Source organism: Tachypleus tridentatus, chromosome 9 (genome assembly GCF_004210375.1).
Source record: "Tachypleus tridentatus isolate NWPU-2018 chromosome 9, ASM421037v1, whole genome shotgun sequence".
Classification (NCBI taxonomy): domain Eukaryota; kingdom Metazoa; phylum Arthropoda; class Merostomata; order Xiphosura; family Limulidae; genus Tachypleus; species Tachypleus tridentatus.
In genome coordinates, this window is record NC_134833.1 from 89815468 (window position 1) to 89835201 (window position 19734).

The 19734-nt window shown below is 30.3% G+C and overlaps 1 protein-coding gene across 7 annotated transcripts in view; it reads right to left on the reverse strand.

Annotated features, from left to right (window-relative positions):
- Plc21C (Phospholipase C at 21C) overlaps window positions 1-19734 on the reverse strand; it is a 268910-nt gene that overhangs the window by 35921 nt on the left and 213255 nt on the right. For all 7 annotated transcript variants that reach the window (XM_076455602.1, XM_076455601.1, XM_076455600.1 and 4 more), the window contains 10 exons: window positions 14854-14938; window positions 13039-13334; window positions 10902-10998; window positions 9763-9847; window positions 8340-8412; window positions 7938-7989; window positions 5501-5655; window positions 4709-4873; window positions 3223-3322; window positions 27-131 (listed from right to left, as the gene is read on the reverse strand). In XM_076455602.1, coding sequence (XP_076311717.1) covers window positions 27-131; window positions 3223-3322; window positions 4709-4873; window positions 5501-5655; window positions 7938-7989; window positions 8340-8412; window positions 9763-9847; window positions 10902-10998; window positions 13039-13334; window positions 14854-14938 — 1213 coding nt within the window. The remainder of the gene's footprint in view (window positions 1-26; window positions 132-3222; window positions 3323-4708; window positions 4874-5500; window positions 5656-7937; window positions 7990-8339; window positions 8413-9762; window positions 9848-10901; window positions 10999-13038; window positions 13335-14853; window positions 14939-19734) is intronic.

Sequence of the window (19734 nt, forward strand, 5' to 3'; positions counted from 1 at the left end):
GATAGCAAACACAAGTTACAGTTTACCTGAGAAGCCATCAGGAATGTAATCTTTCACAGTTATGTGGACAAAAAGTGTTGGAAGGGTCAAAGGTTGACCTGACTCATTCCGCAAGGAAATGTGGCGATACCCTGAAATCAACATAAAGTACAAATCTTACATATTTTAACCAATTAAGTTTCTTAACCATTTCGGTGCTGAATAGAAAAGTTTAATGTTTGGCATGGGGCTGAATACATATGTTTGATACTTCAACTAATTACAGTATCAGTACTAAAAGCATGATATCTCGGCAATAACTCAACAGAAGTCCCTGATATATTCAGTGATTGTACTCAATACTATATATGTTAAATTCAATACATAAGAATAACAGGAATAAAGGAAGACATCCTGATACACAACGAAGAAGTGCCATGTAAAGCACAATAATTTATTATAAATTGTATACACTTTGTACAGCAGCCTGTCAATAGTCTTTGTGGTTATGATATATCTCATGGCATGGTAAAAAGTACATGAGGAGATTGCACCATTTGCAGAAATCATTAGTCTGCTTTCTTTTCCATCCAGCTGTGTATCTATTGCTGCAAACAGTACAATCAGGTTTATGTTTTCTGTCTTCATATTGTCCAATACTATGTCTTTCCATCAAGCGCTGACCTTTATCAGCACTTGGTCTTCCTTTTCGTTTGGCTTTGATGACATATCCCTCCAGCAAATTTTGAATAATCTGATCTCTGAATAGTCTTGGCAATACTGGGTTTTCACTGTTGCTCTTGCAGTCTGTACAATATATATCCGTTAACAAGAACTAGCCGTGTTCAGTCAGTTTATGCAATAAGTTATATGACCCTAACTACACCATGTGCTTATCTAAAGCAGGGACAGATTCCAGGCCACGAATGTCTTCATTATCACTCTCGTTCATTACAAGTAAGCTTTCATTATCATCTGGCTCAAACTCTTTGTCACTCTCTTCATCGTTAAAAATAATATTGGTTACTTCTTTAGTGGTATAAGCTTTTCCTTTCAGCATTGTAACAATGTTGCAAGTATCAACAGAATATGCAAGGAAGGTGTCTTCTAAAACAATGAACAGTATGATCTACACAGGCTAGAAAACAACGAAATCACGTGACCTCCGGTTTAGATACCTACTGGGAATCCCAAGTAGACAATGAATAATACATGTAGTTCTAGCCTCAAGTGGGTCTACAGGCCTGTGTGATTATGAAAATTAGCCACGAGGGAATGTTATTTACATCTTGTTGACGAAGACAGCCTGCAGCGCTGAGCCTTCAAGTCGATTGCAGTCGCCAACCGAGCTGAAAGGGTTAAAGAGTTCAAGCTTTTTTTAGTATTGTTTTTAAAGGTAAGATTTCTGCCACAATTACAATAGTAGAGCATTTTTGCTCATATTTCAGACAAACATCTCTTTCTGAACTTAATGAAATGCTGACTTAATGTTCTTATTCTGTTCTTTCACAATATTTTTAGTGTTAACATTTTAAGATGCTGTATTTATGATATTAATTACATATAACTTACAGTTATGGTGACATATGTCCTATATGAAAATAAAATAAACATCACACAAATGTTCTTCAGAAATCAGCTTACAAATATTGAAGTAAAATTTCCATACTCTCTGGCAAACATTTTTAACAAGGTTTACAGCTTACATTTCCAACAACAAACAAATCAGTGCAACCAGCAAAATACAAAATAACAGTCTGATCTAAACCAAAGTAATTTCTGATGTGTTCATGTTTTCAACTACTAAAACTAGAATCACTATTAAGTGTTGGAATCTACAAACAGTGGTTTCCAAATGTTGGTCTACAGAAATATCCAAAGGAGAGAAAAAAAAAAAAGGTAATACAATAATTATTAAAAATATGCATAATTATTTTTCAATAAATGTTCATATTACTAAAATTAAATATTTCAAACTTGCTTTTACAACCTGTGTATAAGTATCTACATTCTGAGTACTTCATATCTATAAGACCACATACTGTAGTACAGACTTAAATACTTCCAATAGTCTAAAACATTTTTATGAAGTCTGAATAGAGGAAAGGGAGTTGAAATCACTTGCTTAAAGTAGATTCGTGAAATAAGTATCACTAATTATAGCTACATGTGTCTGTTGATAGATGTTTTTTCTCTGCTGAGGTCGTGAAATTATTCTTTTATAACAAAACTCAAGTGTATAAGAAACATTTGTCCCTCTGTGCATTCACAGATTTTTTTTATCATACCAGGTAACTTTTGCTTTCATTGGTCTAAAATGTTTCATCTCATATATTCATGATTTAAAATTCATAGTAATTGACAAATCTTCTCAATTCAACTTCCTTTAATGTTACTTGATCACAACAGTCTCTCTAATTCATAACAACCACTCTAGCCATGATTGAAAACTGTTGCAGTATTACTGGAACATCACAATTTAATGTATATCAGCAGATACTTGAATTGCTGTTTGGCATGTTATGAGTACTTTGTTTTACACAATTATCTTGATGGTGCTTGATATGACCCAAGTGCATAAGTTAAAATTTGATATATTTATACTAATATATAATGTGACATTTGTAAGAGTGATACATGATCTTTAATGCTAAACAGGTTTTCCTAATTTTTTAATTGAGACTTAAATACTGTGCTTAACTTAACTTGGAAATAACAGATTTTGAAATTTTCCCTCAGTCATTTTCTGATCTCAAAATTTTCTATTCAAATGTATGGTGAAACAATAGCTAATGATGTTTGTGTAGTGTGTCAATGTTACACATGCCATGTACAGAGTGTCAATATAAACATTCAATTCATGTATTTGGAGTATACAAAGCACTATGTTGGCTCTCATATAAAAAAAAATGTGCATGGAACTCAGCAAATAATAATTCAATTATTAACCAACAAGAGTTCAAATATGATGTATCATTAACCACTCAACAGAATTCCATCACGACGTGAACTCAGAATGAATGTTCGATAGAAATTAAGGAAACCATACTAAATTTAACAATCTCAACTAATGCTGAGTTACAAAGATTCTTCATTTCATTTATCTAGCTGGACAAATAAGAACTGATATTAAGTGACACAATAGCACTCCTGACAACCTGAGCATTAATAATGCATAGTATCTTACTGACACTAGTTGGAAAAGTTAAATATGCTAGTAACATCACAAAATAATACAAATACCTGGACGAAGCCCAACTACAGGTAGCAGCTTGTGACCAATAAAACGCCCATTCTCTTCATTTACAGTTATTCTCAAACATGCCAGATCTGGAAGTACAACCTAGAACCAAAATATATTAGACTTAAATCAAGATTTCTGTATAAAATACAGTAATATATAAGTTTCATTTTTACTCTTGAGGCTGTCTTCATTTATAAAAGTATTTATTACAATACAACCCATAAAAAAAATAATAAAATAAACAAGGAGAAGACATCTCTGACAAGAATATATCTGACTGGTTAGTATCACCAGTAGGAAAAAAAAAAATCCCAAATTTCTAAATATTCCTCCACTGGCTGGTTTGATAGATTTCTCTACATAAACCTATGTGTACTATAGGTGCACATGTTACAACTTTTTACAGAGTTGTTGTATTCAAACATTTACTTAAACATCTCTATTAATAATATTTGTCAATAAATGTAGCATTAAAATGTAGTTAATAATTTAAAATTTAAAACTTAAGTTTTAATATCTTAATATCAAAATGAAGCTATCTCCACTTCTCTGTGTCACACAAACTGTATGCATACTTTATATTTCTTTTCTACCTTTATATGACTATTTAAATATCTAACAAATAAAAAATACATACTATAATCCTAACAAGCCAAAATAAAAACTTAGAACTTCCACCAGTCTTCCTGCTTCACTGAAGAAATAAGATCATACTGTCTTTCAAAAAATTTCAGTCATTTTCCACGACACACTACTGGATTAATTATAACCAGCAGAAAGAGCATTTATTCTGTTATTTCATTTTGGGATTATTAAATAAATATTCAATATCAGTTTTAGAGTTTGTGATTGAGTTTTTCTGCCATGAGAAGCTAAACAAATTTTTAACATGTTTACAGCCTAATTGGAAAGCTAGTTAAGCTATAGTAGTTTTGAGACATTCTATTTTAGTGCCTGGTATATTTCTGGTGTTCATATTTTAAAGGAGGATTAATGAAATGGAATGAAAAAGCAAGAATCTCTTCAGTACAAATAACTGAAATAGGTTTCAAGTGTAATGTGTTTTATTTACAAGTTTTTTTATGGACATTTTACTATATGACCCTAAGATTATAAGTTAAGCACCCTAACCACCTAGCTCTGTTGGGCCCTGTTCAATGAAAAGAACTATTATTACACTTAAGATAGAAGATCACCTTTCTATGAGACTAACACAGTAAAAGTTTCATAAATTTACAGACTAATCTTTAGTAGAAACATTTTGTTAAAAAATATTTGTATATACAACACACTTATGCTTACTAAACACTTTCAAAATGTCATGAGATACATTCAATAAATTGAGAATTATAGAAGTTACAATACATTGCTTCACAAAAATGGTCAGTCCAACAGACTGACACCATTAACAGATGGATGGTACAAGTAAATAAGAAATTACAAAATAAAAGTAGGTTTATTTTTCAGGAAATCTGATTGAATTACCTTTTTAAAAACAAATGGATCATCATCAAAAATGGGGTTAATTCCATTTGCAGGAACAGTCTTGGTACGGAATTTTCGACGTACAGTGTCCGCAGGAAGTCCATACATATCCACTTCCACATAAGTTCCTACTCTTTTATCTGTTAAGAACTGACCAGAAATGATCTGAAAATAAATCAAGTTTATGTTTTCAAGTTTCAAGTTGGCATTAATACAGATTATAACTTCTTAACTACACAAACTGAAATGTAATAAAAAAATCTGGTTTTATGTCTCTGTCATCTCAGCTGCATTATTTAAGTCCATGAATATTATGTGATAGTTACCAGATGATTACCTTTGCCTATTAGTGAAAAGACAATAGAACACACAACTATGAAGTCTCATTTTACTTTTTTAATAGCAAAAACAATGAATACAACACAGTGGTAAAATCTAATTGTGAAAAGCAAAATTTTGACTTACATAATACAAAAACAGATACCAGATTTTGACAGAATACTAACATTTTTTTACAGCAATAGCAACATTTATTTTGCAGGAATGTGTAGCTGTTTGTAAATGTTATGCCAGAATACAAATTTCATTTTATCTTTACAGCCATCGTAAGTTAAGAATAAAAATGTTGTACATATTGGGAAGCTAGAAACACAAAGGATCAAAATAACTAGTTTACATTGACTTGTTCGATATCAGTAAAAATAATACCATGTACAGTTGTCTTTACAAATGGATCATGTTTTTAAACATCAGTTAGCTTCAAATAACATCAGACTGAGTAACCTGGTTTACCTTGACTGATACTGTACCAGCTATTATACCATCCACAGTTGACTCTGTGAATGGATCAAATTTTCTATCTCCTCTCCTCATAAAGTCAGGCTTCAGGAGGTAACCACTGCGAGCATTATATTCAAAGATACCCAAGTTCAACTGCATTCCCAGATCTGAAGACAACATATATATAATACAAATGATCACAAGGTTTACATTTATTTGCTTTGAACAACTAGAAATTTGATTACCAAATAAGCAAATATTGAATCTGACATATTACAGTCCAACAATATTTACCATAACCACTAGATTTTTATTTCTATATTGCATGATAGGCCAGCAAAAATATCCCAGTGATTACTCTACTTTTTAACCCTTTCCAGATGGGTCATGGGTCAAAGTCACATTTGTTGACTTGCATTCAAAATGTGATTAAACTGTTATTTCATGAATTTATGTATATGTTTGGTATCACATTGGAGACTAATTCAAATTTTAGTATTATACATCATTCAATTTCTCAATTTAACAGTAAGTATTAAAAAAACACATTTAAATGCCAATTTTTGTGTGTCATATGGTATGCTGAATACAAGATTGGTTCAAATTAGACTTTTGTGATGTTAAAATACCAACTTTGCAGTTTTATGCAAATTAGGAACTCAAATTACCAATACTGACAAGCTAGTACTTCATATATTTTTATTTTGTTGAGATATGGCTTATGTACCGAATCAAACACAGTGGCTCAAGTTCATCTCTTTCCATTTTTTGGAAATGGTCCCTTACGTACACTTAATTCAATATATGACGTGAATAACCAATTGACAGATTAGAATGTACCTCCTTGTGATTTTTTCAACCACTTTAACATGTTAAAAGACCACCTCTTTCTTTTGAACAAAGATTTCAAGGAGATAGGTTGTGTCCTTAGTCTGTTTGAAAATTCGTATCTTTTTTTAAACCTAAATACAGTTTAGTTATTAAGCTAAATAACTTATAGTTGAATTCTATGGTATCAGTATAGTCATTTATGATTTTTTGGTTATTCAACTGTACATATAAAACCTAAAAAGGTTTTTTCATATCTTCCACATGAAATTATAAAAGGCAAAGCAACCTACATCGAGTGACAACTGAGTACAAAGGTCATAGCTAGAAAAGATAATTGTTTGATTTACTTTTTTATTTATTGTTCTATAATTTAAAAAAAATAAATTTAATATCTTATTTTTTAAATAGCAATAATCTACAGGGTGTTCGGAAAGTCACTGTGCAGTTTTGTAATCATATGTTATTATATTTCAGATTTTGATCCCAATATGGTTTTAACAACTGAAGAACGTGTATGGCTCGTCGAACACATATTCCGAGAAGGTGGTAGATACACAGATGTGGTGTGACAGCGATTTGCTGAAAAAATTCCTAGATACACCTGTTCCACATTGCAATAAAAGTATAAGTGCACAGTGACTCTCTGAACACCCTGTATATAAATAATAACTGAAATATGACTGTGTTTTACAATATACTAGTCTACTGAAACACTAATAAGACAGGTCACTTTGTGAAGACTAAAGATCAATCATATTATTGGATAGAGTAGCATAAGTGCATGTGTGGCACGTCATTCTAACTTTTGCATTGTCAGCCAAGCACTGCTGAAAGATCAATATAATAAAAATAATATACTTATAAAAGTATAATGTTATGAGATTTAAGCTATTTCAGTCTAAATATTTATGTTTTTGTGTTATAATCTGTCATTCTCAAATGAAAGAAACATAATTTATATTTATTTCCTAATTTTTTATAACAGTTGCAAGATTGGTCAATTCTACTAAAACTGTAAAGAGATTCATAAGTGAAAATAACAGATAAAATATAAAGTTTTTTCTTAATAAACATTTGATAACTATCCAGATATTAAATATTCTGCATGTGAAATCTGAAAATGTTCTGATACATAAAAGTATTTTAATCTTAAAATAAAAACTACTTTGCATGTCAAATAAGCAACATGTAAAAAGAAGAAAAAGGCATGATAAAAAGATTGCTTAACAAACCTTAAACTTAATAAAAAAATTAATATTTTGTATATAAGAGCCCTGTTAGGTTTGCTAATAATCTGCCAAATTTTGTAACATATACCTACTAATTTAAAAGTTATAGCATTAAAACTATAAAAACTGCAAAATAGTTACAAGGTCAGTCCCAGAGACCAAGCCCATGCTGAAAGAGTTAAAGGTATCTTTTATTAACTTGAATGCCATAAAACTTTGTTTTTTTTGGACAACAATATGGAAACAGACTGAATTCTTACCTAAAAATCTATAATAATGTCTACAATTAAGACAGTCAATTATCAATGAAAAACATTCAAATCATTATCAAGATCAGTGTTCATAGAGTGTCACAGAAAATCTTTAGCAGACAACTTAGAGATTCTTACCTAATGTTTGAAAATTCAATGCTACCATTTGACAGCCAGCATTCCAAAATACCTATAAAAAATAAAGAGGAGTTACAGAAATGCAAATAAAATACAGTAGATTTTCTATAATTACAGAAATCATACAAAATTATAAACATCAATAATTGCACATAAGAGAATAGGTTACCAGGTTAAAATAATACAAGAAAAAAGTTATACTTTTGTCAAAATTATTAGTGTGATATCTTCTTTAACAGAAGTTGAATTAAAGAATTAAATAACAGCTCATAATCAAATAAATAGGATCAAATGGACAATCAGTAAGATATAACAAACACAATAAAAATAAAAAAGACAAAACCATGGACTGATATATACATAAACAGAATATAATATTTAAAAAATTCTATTTATACTTACCTGAGGCATGTAGTTACTGGAGTCTACTCGTGTTCCACGTGGATAAATCCTACTTAGTTGACGTTTATTATAACTGTGCAAAAAGTCAAAGAAACATTAAAAGAATAAATTTGTTTGAAAAGACCAGCTTAGTTTCTATATCTGCAAGTCCTAAGAACATGTATTTATACATTGGAGGAAAAAATTGGGGGACAAAGTTAGATGAATAATGTGTTGTGACTAAAAATGAAAAAGCAAGAGCTAATATCCCGTATAATGAAGAATGTAGCATGCAGGCGTCGCCTCCGAAAAGCAAGTGGACAGCAGTGATTCTACTCATGAGGTTTGAAGGAAGCTCTCCAATTAGAAACAGACATGTAATTGCAACCAAGGTTATGGACAGTTTGATTTGTTCTCCGTGTCGTCTGTCCACTGCTAAGTGTCTTTGGACAAGAAGTTTTCTTCTTATCTTCTGGACATGTCTCATCTCGTGAATTAGGACCGTGTTTGACACGACAATTATCACTGCTGGAAGCAATGCAAAAACAACCACTCGTATCCAGTGTCATGTTAAGTAGATTGGTCTGTTGCCAAATTGCGACAGTCTGATGCGGTTGTTCTCCTCGATTCTCATGATAAAGAAAAATGGGGATTGGGTTAAAAAAGCAAAGATAAACATCCCAGATACAATTTCTTTTGCCCTCGATTTCGTGGAATATTGTTTTGCCCACGAGGGCCATTTCACGTAGATGCAACGTTCAAGTGAAATTATAACAATGAGTAGTGTTCCAAAAGCAGAAAAATGGGGATTGGGTTAAAAAAGCAAAGATAAACATCCCAGATACAATTTCTTTTGCCCTCGATTTCGTGGAATATTGTTTTGCCCACGAGGGCCATTTCACGTAGATGCAACGTTCAAGTGAAATTATAACAATGAGTAGAATACCAGTAAGGACAAGCAGCCTTAACTGACCCTGTAGGTAAAATTTATAGTTTAAACATTTACTTTGACCAAGTAGTCCATTCAGTAAATTATCACGTAGTAAACAGATTTACAACATAAACCAATATACTCTACATGCCAGAATTTGTAAGCATGTTCTACACACTGTGTGTGTTTATACATATTGAAAACAAGATATAAAACAGTTTTTACATGTTAAGTCCTTGTAAAACAACTTTCCAATTGTGTTGCTGTAACTGGTGTAAGCAATCAAAGAAGTAAAACAGCAGAGAATGTAAAAATTACAGATTTTGGAGGAATTATTACAGTAATCAGTAGAGCTAGAATGAGAGATCATTATACTGAAACTAGTAATACAAAAAAACATAGCATTATTTCTCACTTTCATTGGTTATTAACCCATGTTAGGACTTTAAATGTCTTAAGATATGATCTTCAAAATCTACTATACTTATAATATGCAAACATTTGAAAGGATACTTAACAAACTCTACTGGGTGTTCCTTCAATAAACTTGTAGCCTGTGTTTCCACAAATGAAGAAACTTCATAACTTCTATTTTTTCCTATAGCCAAAAAAAGAAAACAGTGAGTATGTCACTAAACTTAAGTCAGTCTTTATCACTTAATCTTATTAAATTTTATTTCATCTTGCAGTCTAAGTTTTTATCATAATGTAAATTTATAATAATTTACAGAATTAAATTAAATTACTAAAAATGGAATGTGATATACATATATGCAAAAATGTGCATTTGTACCAGAAAGTTAACATGGTGAAAAATTGTATTTTTATTCACCTGTCTATTCTATTTTATTATTTATAATTCTTGCAAGGTTACTGACTTTGCATAGTTTCTACTATATCATGTGACAACACAACATTTGGACAAAAGAAACCTAATATCAATCAACTTGAAGAAAAGTGTTTTGTCCTTTGATTACATATACAACTTTAGAAGTTTTGTTTAGGCATAAGGACTTTCCTGTGGTAAGAGGTCAAGTAATAAGCTTAAATAGTACAATGTTATAGTAAATTGAGTGTTAGTAAATCTGCACCAGTTAAGGCTTAATCACGTGACTTTATATCAATTTAGGATCAGAGCAAGCTACTCAGATAGATCAAAAATAAAAATCGACCTAGCAGAGAGTGCACTAGTGCTCTGAGGATGAGCTCACACCCCAAGTAAATAACTCCAAATCTTACTGTTAAATTATCAATGGCATTTATGACACCTAGTACTAACTATAGTATCTAGATTTCATTTGTATTTATTAATTATAATTCCTTTGTAATTAGTAAATTTTTAGAATTGTTAATAGTTTTAATCATACTAAGTTTTGATCAAGTTGCTTGCTTATTGCTCAATAACATGGATAAGCAATTCAGAAAGTCAAGTGATTAAAATTAAAATGGTAATGCATCAGGCAACACAGGTGAAAACATACATATCTATATAGACACACACACACACAATACAGGAATCTAGTTGATTATCTAAGATTATTTGGATAACTATTATGCAAAATAAACATTAATAAATTTAATAACTTTTGATTTGATTTTTATCTGATAATAAGGAAAAAGGCAAGAAACTGAAAAATGTATTATAAGCTCACTCTCAGCAAATTCAAAGGAATGAAATCGGACAGGCTGAACATAGTTGACTAATGCTGACATTTCAGCCCCAGCTTCCGATTCTTTAGCAGCTGTGCCCTGAAATATGTTTATCACAACAGCTCATGTAAACTATAAATTTAGTACACCAAATTTCAATGATTAACACATATATTTATCAGGAGCAAAGTTTAAACTATGAAAGTATAGCCTTTAAGAAGCTTTTACAGTTTAATCTTGGTAAAAGCAGCAGATGTAAAGATGAAATGATGTTTTATACGATAATAAATGTTACTTATCAGAATAACAACATAGAAGTATTAAAACAGTGTATATTTAAACAAATCTTTATCCAGATGATTATTCAGACTACAATATGTATATATTTATACTTCATACACTAAGTCAATTCACAGTTAATTACTATTGAAAAATAAATAAAAATTAAACTGAATCATATAGATGATTAATATAGATTCATAACACTTGAAAGTATTCAAATTTATGTTAATTCCTTTAATTCAGGTGCTTCTAGTATTAATCAAACTTACTGAATCATTTAAATTACACAATACTAAATAGAGATAACAAGTAAAATTTTTGTCTTGCATTACATAAAATGTTATTCTGGTCTTTCATAAAATAAAAGGCCAAAAACATCATTAAATATCAATGTATATTAATTTACAGAAAAAAGTTAACACAAACTACAATACCTCATCTCTTAAGTTCACTAAAAAGCACTTTAAAGTAATATGCATGCATGTGTCTATCCAGAATTTTTCTCACAAATTTCTCTGTTAAAAGCTACAAAGCTAATATTGTTAGAAAGGTCTTTGTATGAAGATTCTGGATTGCTTTTCTATTCATAATCACCTTACCTATGTTTTTCCTTGAATAAACTTTTTAATATAACAGAAAAATATCACTGTCATCGACTGATGAATGTTTTTGATTTCATCTTTAATGGGTTTTTTTTATTTATAATGTATTTCACACAAATATCACTTAACTCACATAAAATTTACAAAAAAAATTAACATTACACTAAATACAATTTCTGTGTCATTTCTTGACTTATTTATTTGGGAGCACATATTCACACATTCATGTATTCTCAGCTACGTTTAGCTTCACTACAATTTTAAAGTTTACTTTCTGGTTTGTTTCAGACTGCCATAAATACTATTTAGCTACTTTTTTTTTACAGGTTCTTTTCTATATTTTTGTGTTTTTTTTATTTTAACTCATAAAATCTTGTCATACACTGAAGTCTAAGAACTGTTTTATCTTCTCTACACTATTATAAATACCATTACTTTATTGTTTAACTTCACATGTAGTCTTTTTAAATAATGTTATATACATGATGGTTTGTAACATAAAGTAGTCTTTTATAAATAGTGTTATATACATATAGTTTTGCTACATAAAGAAAGTAGTGTTTTTAAATAATGCTACATAAGTGTAGTTTTGTTACAAAGATAAGTCTTGTTAAATAATCCTACATACCTGTAGTTTTTTTACAAAGATAATAGTCTTTTATAAATAATGTTACATATGTGTAGTTTTGTTACATAAAGATAGTAGTCTATTTAAATAATGTTACTTGCATGTAGCTTGTTACATACAGATAGGTTTAAGTTTATGTCATCACATAAAATTTCTTGAAATGGACCAGGATTTAATGATCCAACACAATGTCTGCATGAATGAGTAGCTTAAAAGCCATGCATGAAAATGATAGAATAAAGAAAATACAAGTACAGGGCATAAAAAGTATCACATACAAATTATCACAAGGTATTATACATTTTTTTCATACATCTTATCACAATTAATTACTTTCATAATAACTGAAGATTTTATGATTAACTTTGAAGCATAATTTAAAGTTTGTTATATATTATACACAAAGATTTTCCTGATAAATAAATCTTCTTCAGTGAAATATTCTAGTGTCTAATGTGACTGTTCTCCTTCACCTAAATTTTTAATTTCTGAACAAAACCAATGACTTCCATTCATATTACTTTGAAGCCAAGCTAAAAATGGTCTCTGAACTCAGTAATACAGATGTGCTCATTATCATAACTGAATTTTCATATCATGTTATGTTATTTCAAGTATTCTGAGTACCTCATTTTGGTCCTCTGAAGGTACCTCAGGAGTTTCTTCTTCTTCTGTTCCTGAGTCAGTATCAGAGTCTTCAATGTCACAGCTGATCCCTTGCATCTTTGGAGAGGTTCCTATCTCATTTACTACACCCTCATCCACATCCTCCTCTCCAGCTGCAACTGCAGTGCTGGTCTCACTGTGGCTCTCTATGCTGTTGGAAGCTGTAAGTGTGGGACGTGTCCGTTCTGGGGTTGGAATAGGGTGGGATAGTCCTTCAGTGCTGTCTTGTACTACATCCCCACCAGCTTTGACAGGAACTGAAAAACACACACATTCAACTGGCATCATTCAGCTTACATTTCTTCCAAAGAAGCTGTTCAGAACTTTGCTCTTTACATATTATCTTTGTTTTATGGAATTAATTACATAATTTATAAATTTTAAGTATTATGATTATACAAACTAATCTGTCAACGTACATAGTTGACATCTGTCACATGAAATACTTAGTTGTGTATTTAAAAAAAGTTATGTGCATTGTAGAGTACATGAAACATGGAGAGAAATATTGTGATTGTAAAAGTATTTTGTCTGAGGATCTAAGTTTTAATTTGTTCCTATACCATTTTTATTATGGATGAGAATGGTTGAAACAACAAAAACTTTCCAAGTACAATGCTAGGTGCCTCGTAAAAATTAGTAGGTCTCTGGTATATTATCTTGCTTTTCTTTTTATTTTGTTTTTTTTGTGTACATCTCACATGTATGGAGCCCTTAGATTTGACAGTAAGTTATTCAACTTTTTTCAGTTATATGGCAGTTCTACATACTCTCTAGTAATTCCACATGGCAAAATTGTAAAACAGCCTTTTGAAGCATAGTTTATAGTTTGTTATATACCACACAAAGCTTTTTCTGATAAATAAATCTTTTTAGTGAAATCTTCTAGGATTGAACTTCACCCCTTTTAGTTTACTCCCAACAACAAACACAACTTGTTTATTTCATTACCCAATCAGTTTCACCTTAAATTGTTTTTAACTGCACTATCAACTCTTCTATTCTGGACTTCATCCCACCTCTTAAGAACTATTTTTTTAGACTTTATTATATCTTTAAAATACACTAATGTGCAAATTAGCAATACATTTGCTCAAGAAAAAACAAACCCATGCTATTAACACAGAGCAGTTTAAAATCAAGAAAACATGTTAACTCAATTTTAACTAGTCAAAAAATATACATGGAATATCAAACTGTACACAACAAAATTAGGTTTTAAAAATTAAAACATAATGACACTCAATTATGAATACCCTGAGAGTGTTTTATTTTTGAGTCTGTTATAGGGATGTTAAAACAGCCAGATTACTGCTGTTTTCTCACATAAACCTGAGCAACACTGAAAGATTGATATTTGCAAATTACTGAAAAATTCTCACTTCCTAAACAATGCACATTTTCCACTGAGTGAAATTGATTTATTATGGTACCTTGATCAAATGCTCTTCATCATGTAAACTATTTGATAAAAAGCACTTATTTAAAATGTTGCAATAAATCTATTTTCTCGTAATTTAATTTAATGTTTTTAACTTATATTTTCACCTTTAACTTTCTTTTAACTAGTACATAGTTTCCACTAGTTTACTGTAAGAGAGGTTTAATGGGTATCACATCTCTAGTTTGTAAACTACAACAGTTTTTCAACTTGGTTATGATTATAGTAAATGAAAATCAATTCTTTAAAGTCAACATATTTATTTAATGTCACCATCCCAGTTTTTTCATTGTTCAGATTGTAATCACTCTCATTTATAAAATGTTTAGTCCTACCTCGGGGATAGTGTTTCTTCTTGTTTTTGATAATGATTTTTCTCAGCAATTGGTTAGGAGAAGGTAATGCTTGATCTGGCTTTACCTGTGTGGATAAACAAGTATTACAACTGCAGACCACAGAATAATGTAGAAAACCATTAGCTTAAACTTCACACAATTTCAAAATTTGCTAATAGTACGCTGTTTCTTCTAAAAACTTTGGTCAACAACTTGGCACAAACTACTATTAATATCAAAGGTAGTTCCATACAATATGTAGATATATCTTTTCACATGAACTATGATAATAAATAATAAATACTAAAAGGAATCTGAAATTAAACCATGGTATAATGTCACAGCTCTTAAGAGTTTAGACAATTATGTTAAAACAGAGAGTTTGATTTTTAAACAAAGTAGCAAAGTAGATTCATTTTGCTTATAAAGTTGGAAAAATCCATAGATTACACAAGTCTTACTGTATTTTGCAAGGAGAGTACAAGTATATTAGTAAGTTTGTACTTAAGATAGAGGTACCTTCCTTCACCTTAAATCAATTAAAACCTCAAACAATTCCAACAGAAGGACAGCAAATGTGGATAATGTACTTGGAATTGCAAAGAAATATACAACAATAAAATTCTTCCAAACAAATAACAGGGCATAAACAGTCCTTTGCATTTGATGAACACCATTATAATAACACTAGAAAATGCCCATAAAGTAAGTTTTGTGATGGATTATTAGGGCCTCCTTCAAGTATGCCATGATGACCAATATTTTGATCATACTCCTGGTCCTTTCATTCTTATAAATATTTTTGAGTTCACATTTTAGTATTATTTGTTACAATATCGGTTACATGATAAGCTGTTTGTTTATGCACACAGATAGTCTTGTATATAATATCACAAAACTATGTTGGTTGCTCTATGACTCTAGTACTTTAATGTTAATTGATCTAGACTAACAATTTTACACATGCACTAATTCAATATTTTCAGACTATCTATATTGTTGTATATAGATATTAGATAGTTATAACTGAGAAACTGAGTCAATGCTTTGAAATACAAATTACAAAACTGTATATAAATTATTAGCAAGTTTAGACTTGCAAGAAGAGTATTTTAATATTTGGTTGTGATTTAACTGTGAGCTACTTTCTGCAAAAAATGCTAACACACTGAACAAAGATTGTTATACTTCAATAGCACATTGTGAACACGTATGACATCAAAAATCTGTGTTGATAGAAAAAAAAACAGTACAATTCAATCAATATACAAATTATTTTTTGTCCTATTTTGTAAATAAGAATTAAGATTCAGCATCAGCCTGCTAATGTGCATAGATCTATGTACATACACTAAACAGAAATGCTTTAACCTACAAGTAATCTCTCTAATCATGTAGGTTTGCTTTAAAAGGGCATGACAGTAAATTCTGTTGTATCTGGACAACTTGTAGCAGTGCTATGCATCAGTTATGAGAACTAGGCAATAGAAATGTCCTTCAGATCACAGCACATATCTGGTAACAAGACTTGTGAAGTGGATTTTAAGTAATTAATTATTTCTAATATAATGTTGAATAATTTTAAGATATATAGGTATATGTTTGCTTCCTGCTTTCATTTACAAATGAATTAAAAAAAAATATTTTAGTGTGGTTAGTTCCATGCAAATATGTAGTCTAGAAAACCATTAAAATTCTAGTTGTTTTGTTTCTTTGTTCTCTATAGCAGATAGTGTATACCCTGCCTAAGGGAATGTTGCAATATACTTTGCTGTTAGAAGGGTCAACAAGTGCATTGTTCATTGCTGGCTGAATGGATGATGTCTGTATTTTACAGCCAACAAATGCTGTAAGACAACAACAGTAATATGGTAATACCTTTCCAACAAAAAGAATACAAGCTTTCTTGCAAGATCAAACCATTTATTCTTTCTCAGTTCCACCTTGTCTTTAATCATGACTAGTTTGCCAGAGATTCATTTCAAGAGATGGAAAACAGATAATCTACTCACTGATTCTGTAGAAGTGATGATCCTTTTGTTTACTCAATAATACATGTTACAATTCCTTTTGATTGATTTAAATAAAGACTATGTCCATTTTCTCTCACATTTGTTCAAACGTTTTTATTTACTTACACAAGATTAAAGTTCAGTCAAGTTTTCAACTAAAAATTACTTCTCATCTTTTATTTTTGATCCTGTTATTAAAGCAAACCTATCTATTAACAGTTGTGCAGAAATCCCAATCTTCAGTTAAAAAAATAAATGATTTATTATATAATCTTTACTCATTTCAGAAGAATTTTCAGTTGAAAATGAGTTACGTTTAACATCATGTTGACCTTGCCTTTCATCTAAAAGTTTAGTTTACAAGGTAAATAATAGAACTACAGAAAAGGATCAAATATTCAGTGTTTTAAAAGCTAATTTAATTTTTAAAGCATTTATTTTGAAAAATGAAATATCTTAATCTTCAAAATAAAATATTTAACACAGTTCCAAATTTCAGAAATTTACATTTATAAACAGACCAGTTTAAAAAATTACAACCTATTTAGATGCACAAATTACACAAGTGGGTACGTTAAACAAATTTTTAACATACCAAATACATCATTGTGTTCATATCGTGAGAATTTATACCTTAGACCTAATTACCTCATTTGTACTAGTAAAATGTATTACGTATTGTATTAAACTGGAGTTGAATATTGTTGTTCAAAAGTCTATGTTTATATTCATACATTTCGATTGGTTCTCTAATATTTCTGTGAAAAAATACTTTGGTTCTGCAATGAGCCGAGCTTCTATTAAACTGAAATTAAAACTGGTAACATGAGTGATAACAGCTAATTTCATTCTTTAATCACAATTGAAAGTTTATTTTGAATTTTGTGCAAAGCTACACAAGGGCTACCTGTGCTATCTGTCCCTTATTTAGCAGTGTAAGACCAGAGGGAAGGCAGTTAGTCATCACCACCCACTGCCAACTATTGGGCTTCTCTTTTACCAACAAGTAGCAGGATTGACCGTCACATAAAAATGCTCCCACGGCTGAAAGTCAAGTATGTTTGGTGTGATGAGGATTCGAACCTGTGACCCTCAGATTAGGTGTTGAGTGCCTTAACCACCTGGCCATGTTGAGCCTTTAATCATGAAGGTGATTTTCATATTCCTTTACTTTTACATTCAAGGATAATTTTGTTCATCTTATATAAACATTGTTGTAAGAATACTAGATCAAACATGCTGTTTCTGGAGACATTCTACAAAGTATTCTCCTTTATTCATTTTATTTGAACATTTCCAATAAGGTTACAGATAGATTTAATTTGGTTATGTTTCAAAAATGTAGTTAATGTATCTGAGATATTTAGATAATAAAGTAGGTTACTAAGTGGTTTAAATTCTATTTGTATTTTATTTTTAATTCTTTGGATTTTACATTTCACTCTTTGTTGATTTTGTGAAATAGCTTGTCAAGTATCTTGGGTTAAAATCCTCCTGATAAAACATGTTTTTGATAATTAATTTTATCTGGTACAACAGTTGTATCTCTTTTTCTGTTTAGTTATTGTGTTTTATTTGCTATCATGTTTCATACTAACTATAATTAGCCTATAGCCTATCAAAAATGATGCATCAAGTGCTACTACCCCCACCCCATAGTATATCCTAACCCTACATTTCATAACTGAATGAAATCAATTTTGCAAAATCAAGCTTGATCAACAGAGGCAGAAAAGTGCAGTCAAGGTAGGCAAACATATGCAAATTCCTTTCTAAGCCAATCAAAATTAAGATCACTCATGAATTGAACTTGTGGAATATTCATACAACAATTACAGGTAGAAATCAGTTAGCTTAAGAACTTATAATACAGAAAAATCAGTTCATTTTAGTAATAATGCATTCCAACCATGACTTTTACATCATGTTGCTTAACAACAAAAGTATAACCTGATATTGTTATTAGTCTATGTATTGAAAGTATAAAATGAAATGTATAGACAACAAAACTGGAAAAATATATATTGATTTCTTAACTTAGAGCCTCTACTCATTAGAGAGTTTTTTATTATTATTATTAACACCTTTGGTGATACAAGAGAAAACAACTTAATTAAGAAAGGATTTAAATTTAAATTGATATGTTTACTTTCATGATAAATTTTATGCACTTGGTTCTATGCTAGGTGATCAAAATGCTCACTACACTTGCATGGTTTCACAGCCCCCTCCTCATGCCCCCGCATGTACCCCCCCCCATCAGTAAAATAATAATGGGCAGACAGTAATCAAACTATTCTATTTAGATAAATGCATTTTGGTTTTCATGACTCCTACTTCAAGAAACTGTATGATGTGACACACAATGGCTCTACATACACTAGTTTATAACAAGCATAACTAAGCACTCTCAAAACTAGATTAACTACACTTTAAGCTTAAGATAACAATGAAAACTTTACTAAAAACTCAATGTAAGTAATACACACTAATTGTCAATTATCAAAATTTTAATAATCCTCATCTTTAGAGTTTAAATTTTATAGAAAAAAAAAAAAAAACTCCTCTATCTAACCAAGTCCCAAAAGCTTTAACTCGCACTTAATATACTTTTTTTACCTGATTGGTAGCTTTATATCACTGTGCACTTAGAATGTCACTTTTAACTGCAAACATTTTAGGTAGCAAAACTGTTAGCCAAATAAGCTGTAGCAGCAGCAGACATAAAAATATACATTTACAACCAAGTTGTTTATATTAACTGTGCTCTGTAAATCATGAAAACTGTATTGTTTATTTTAGCCTTTCAATTATTCTTTCAAGGTGTGGAACTAAAATTTTACTTTACTCCAATAGTTGTTTAAAACTA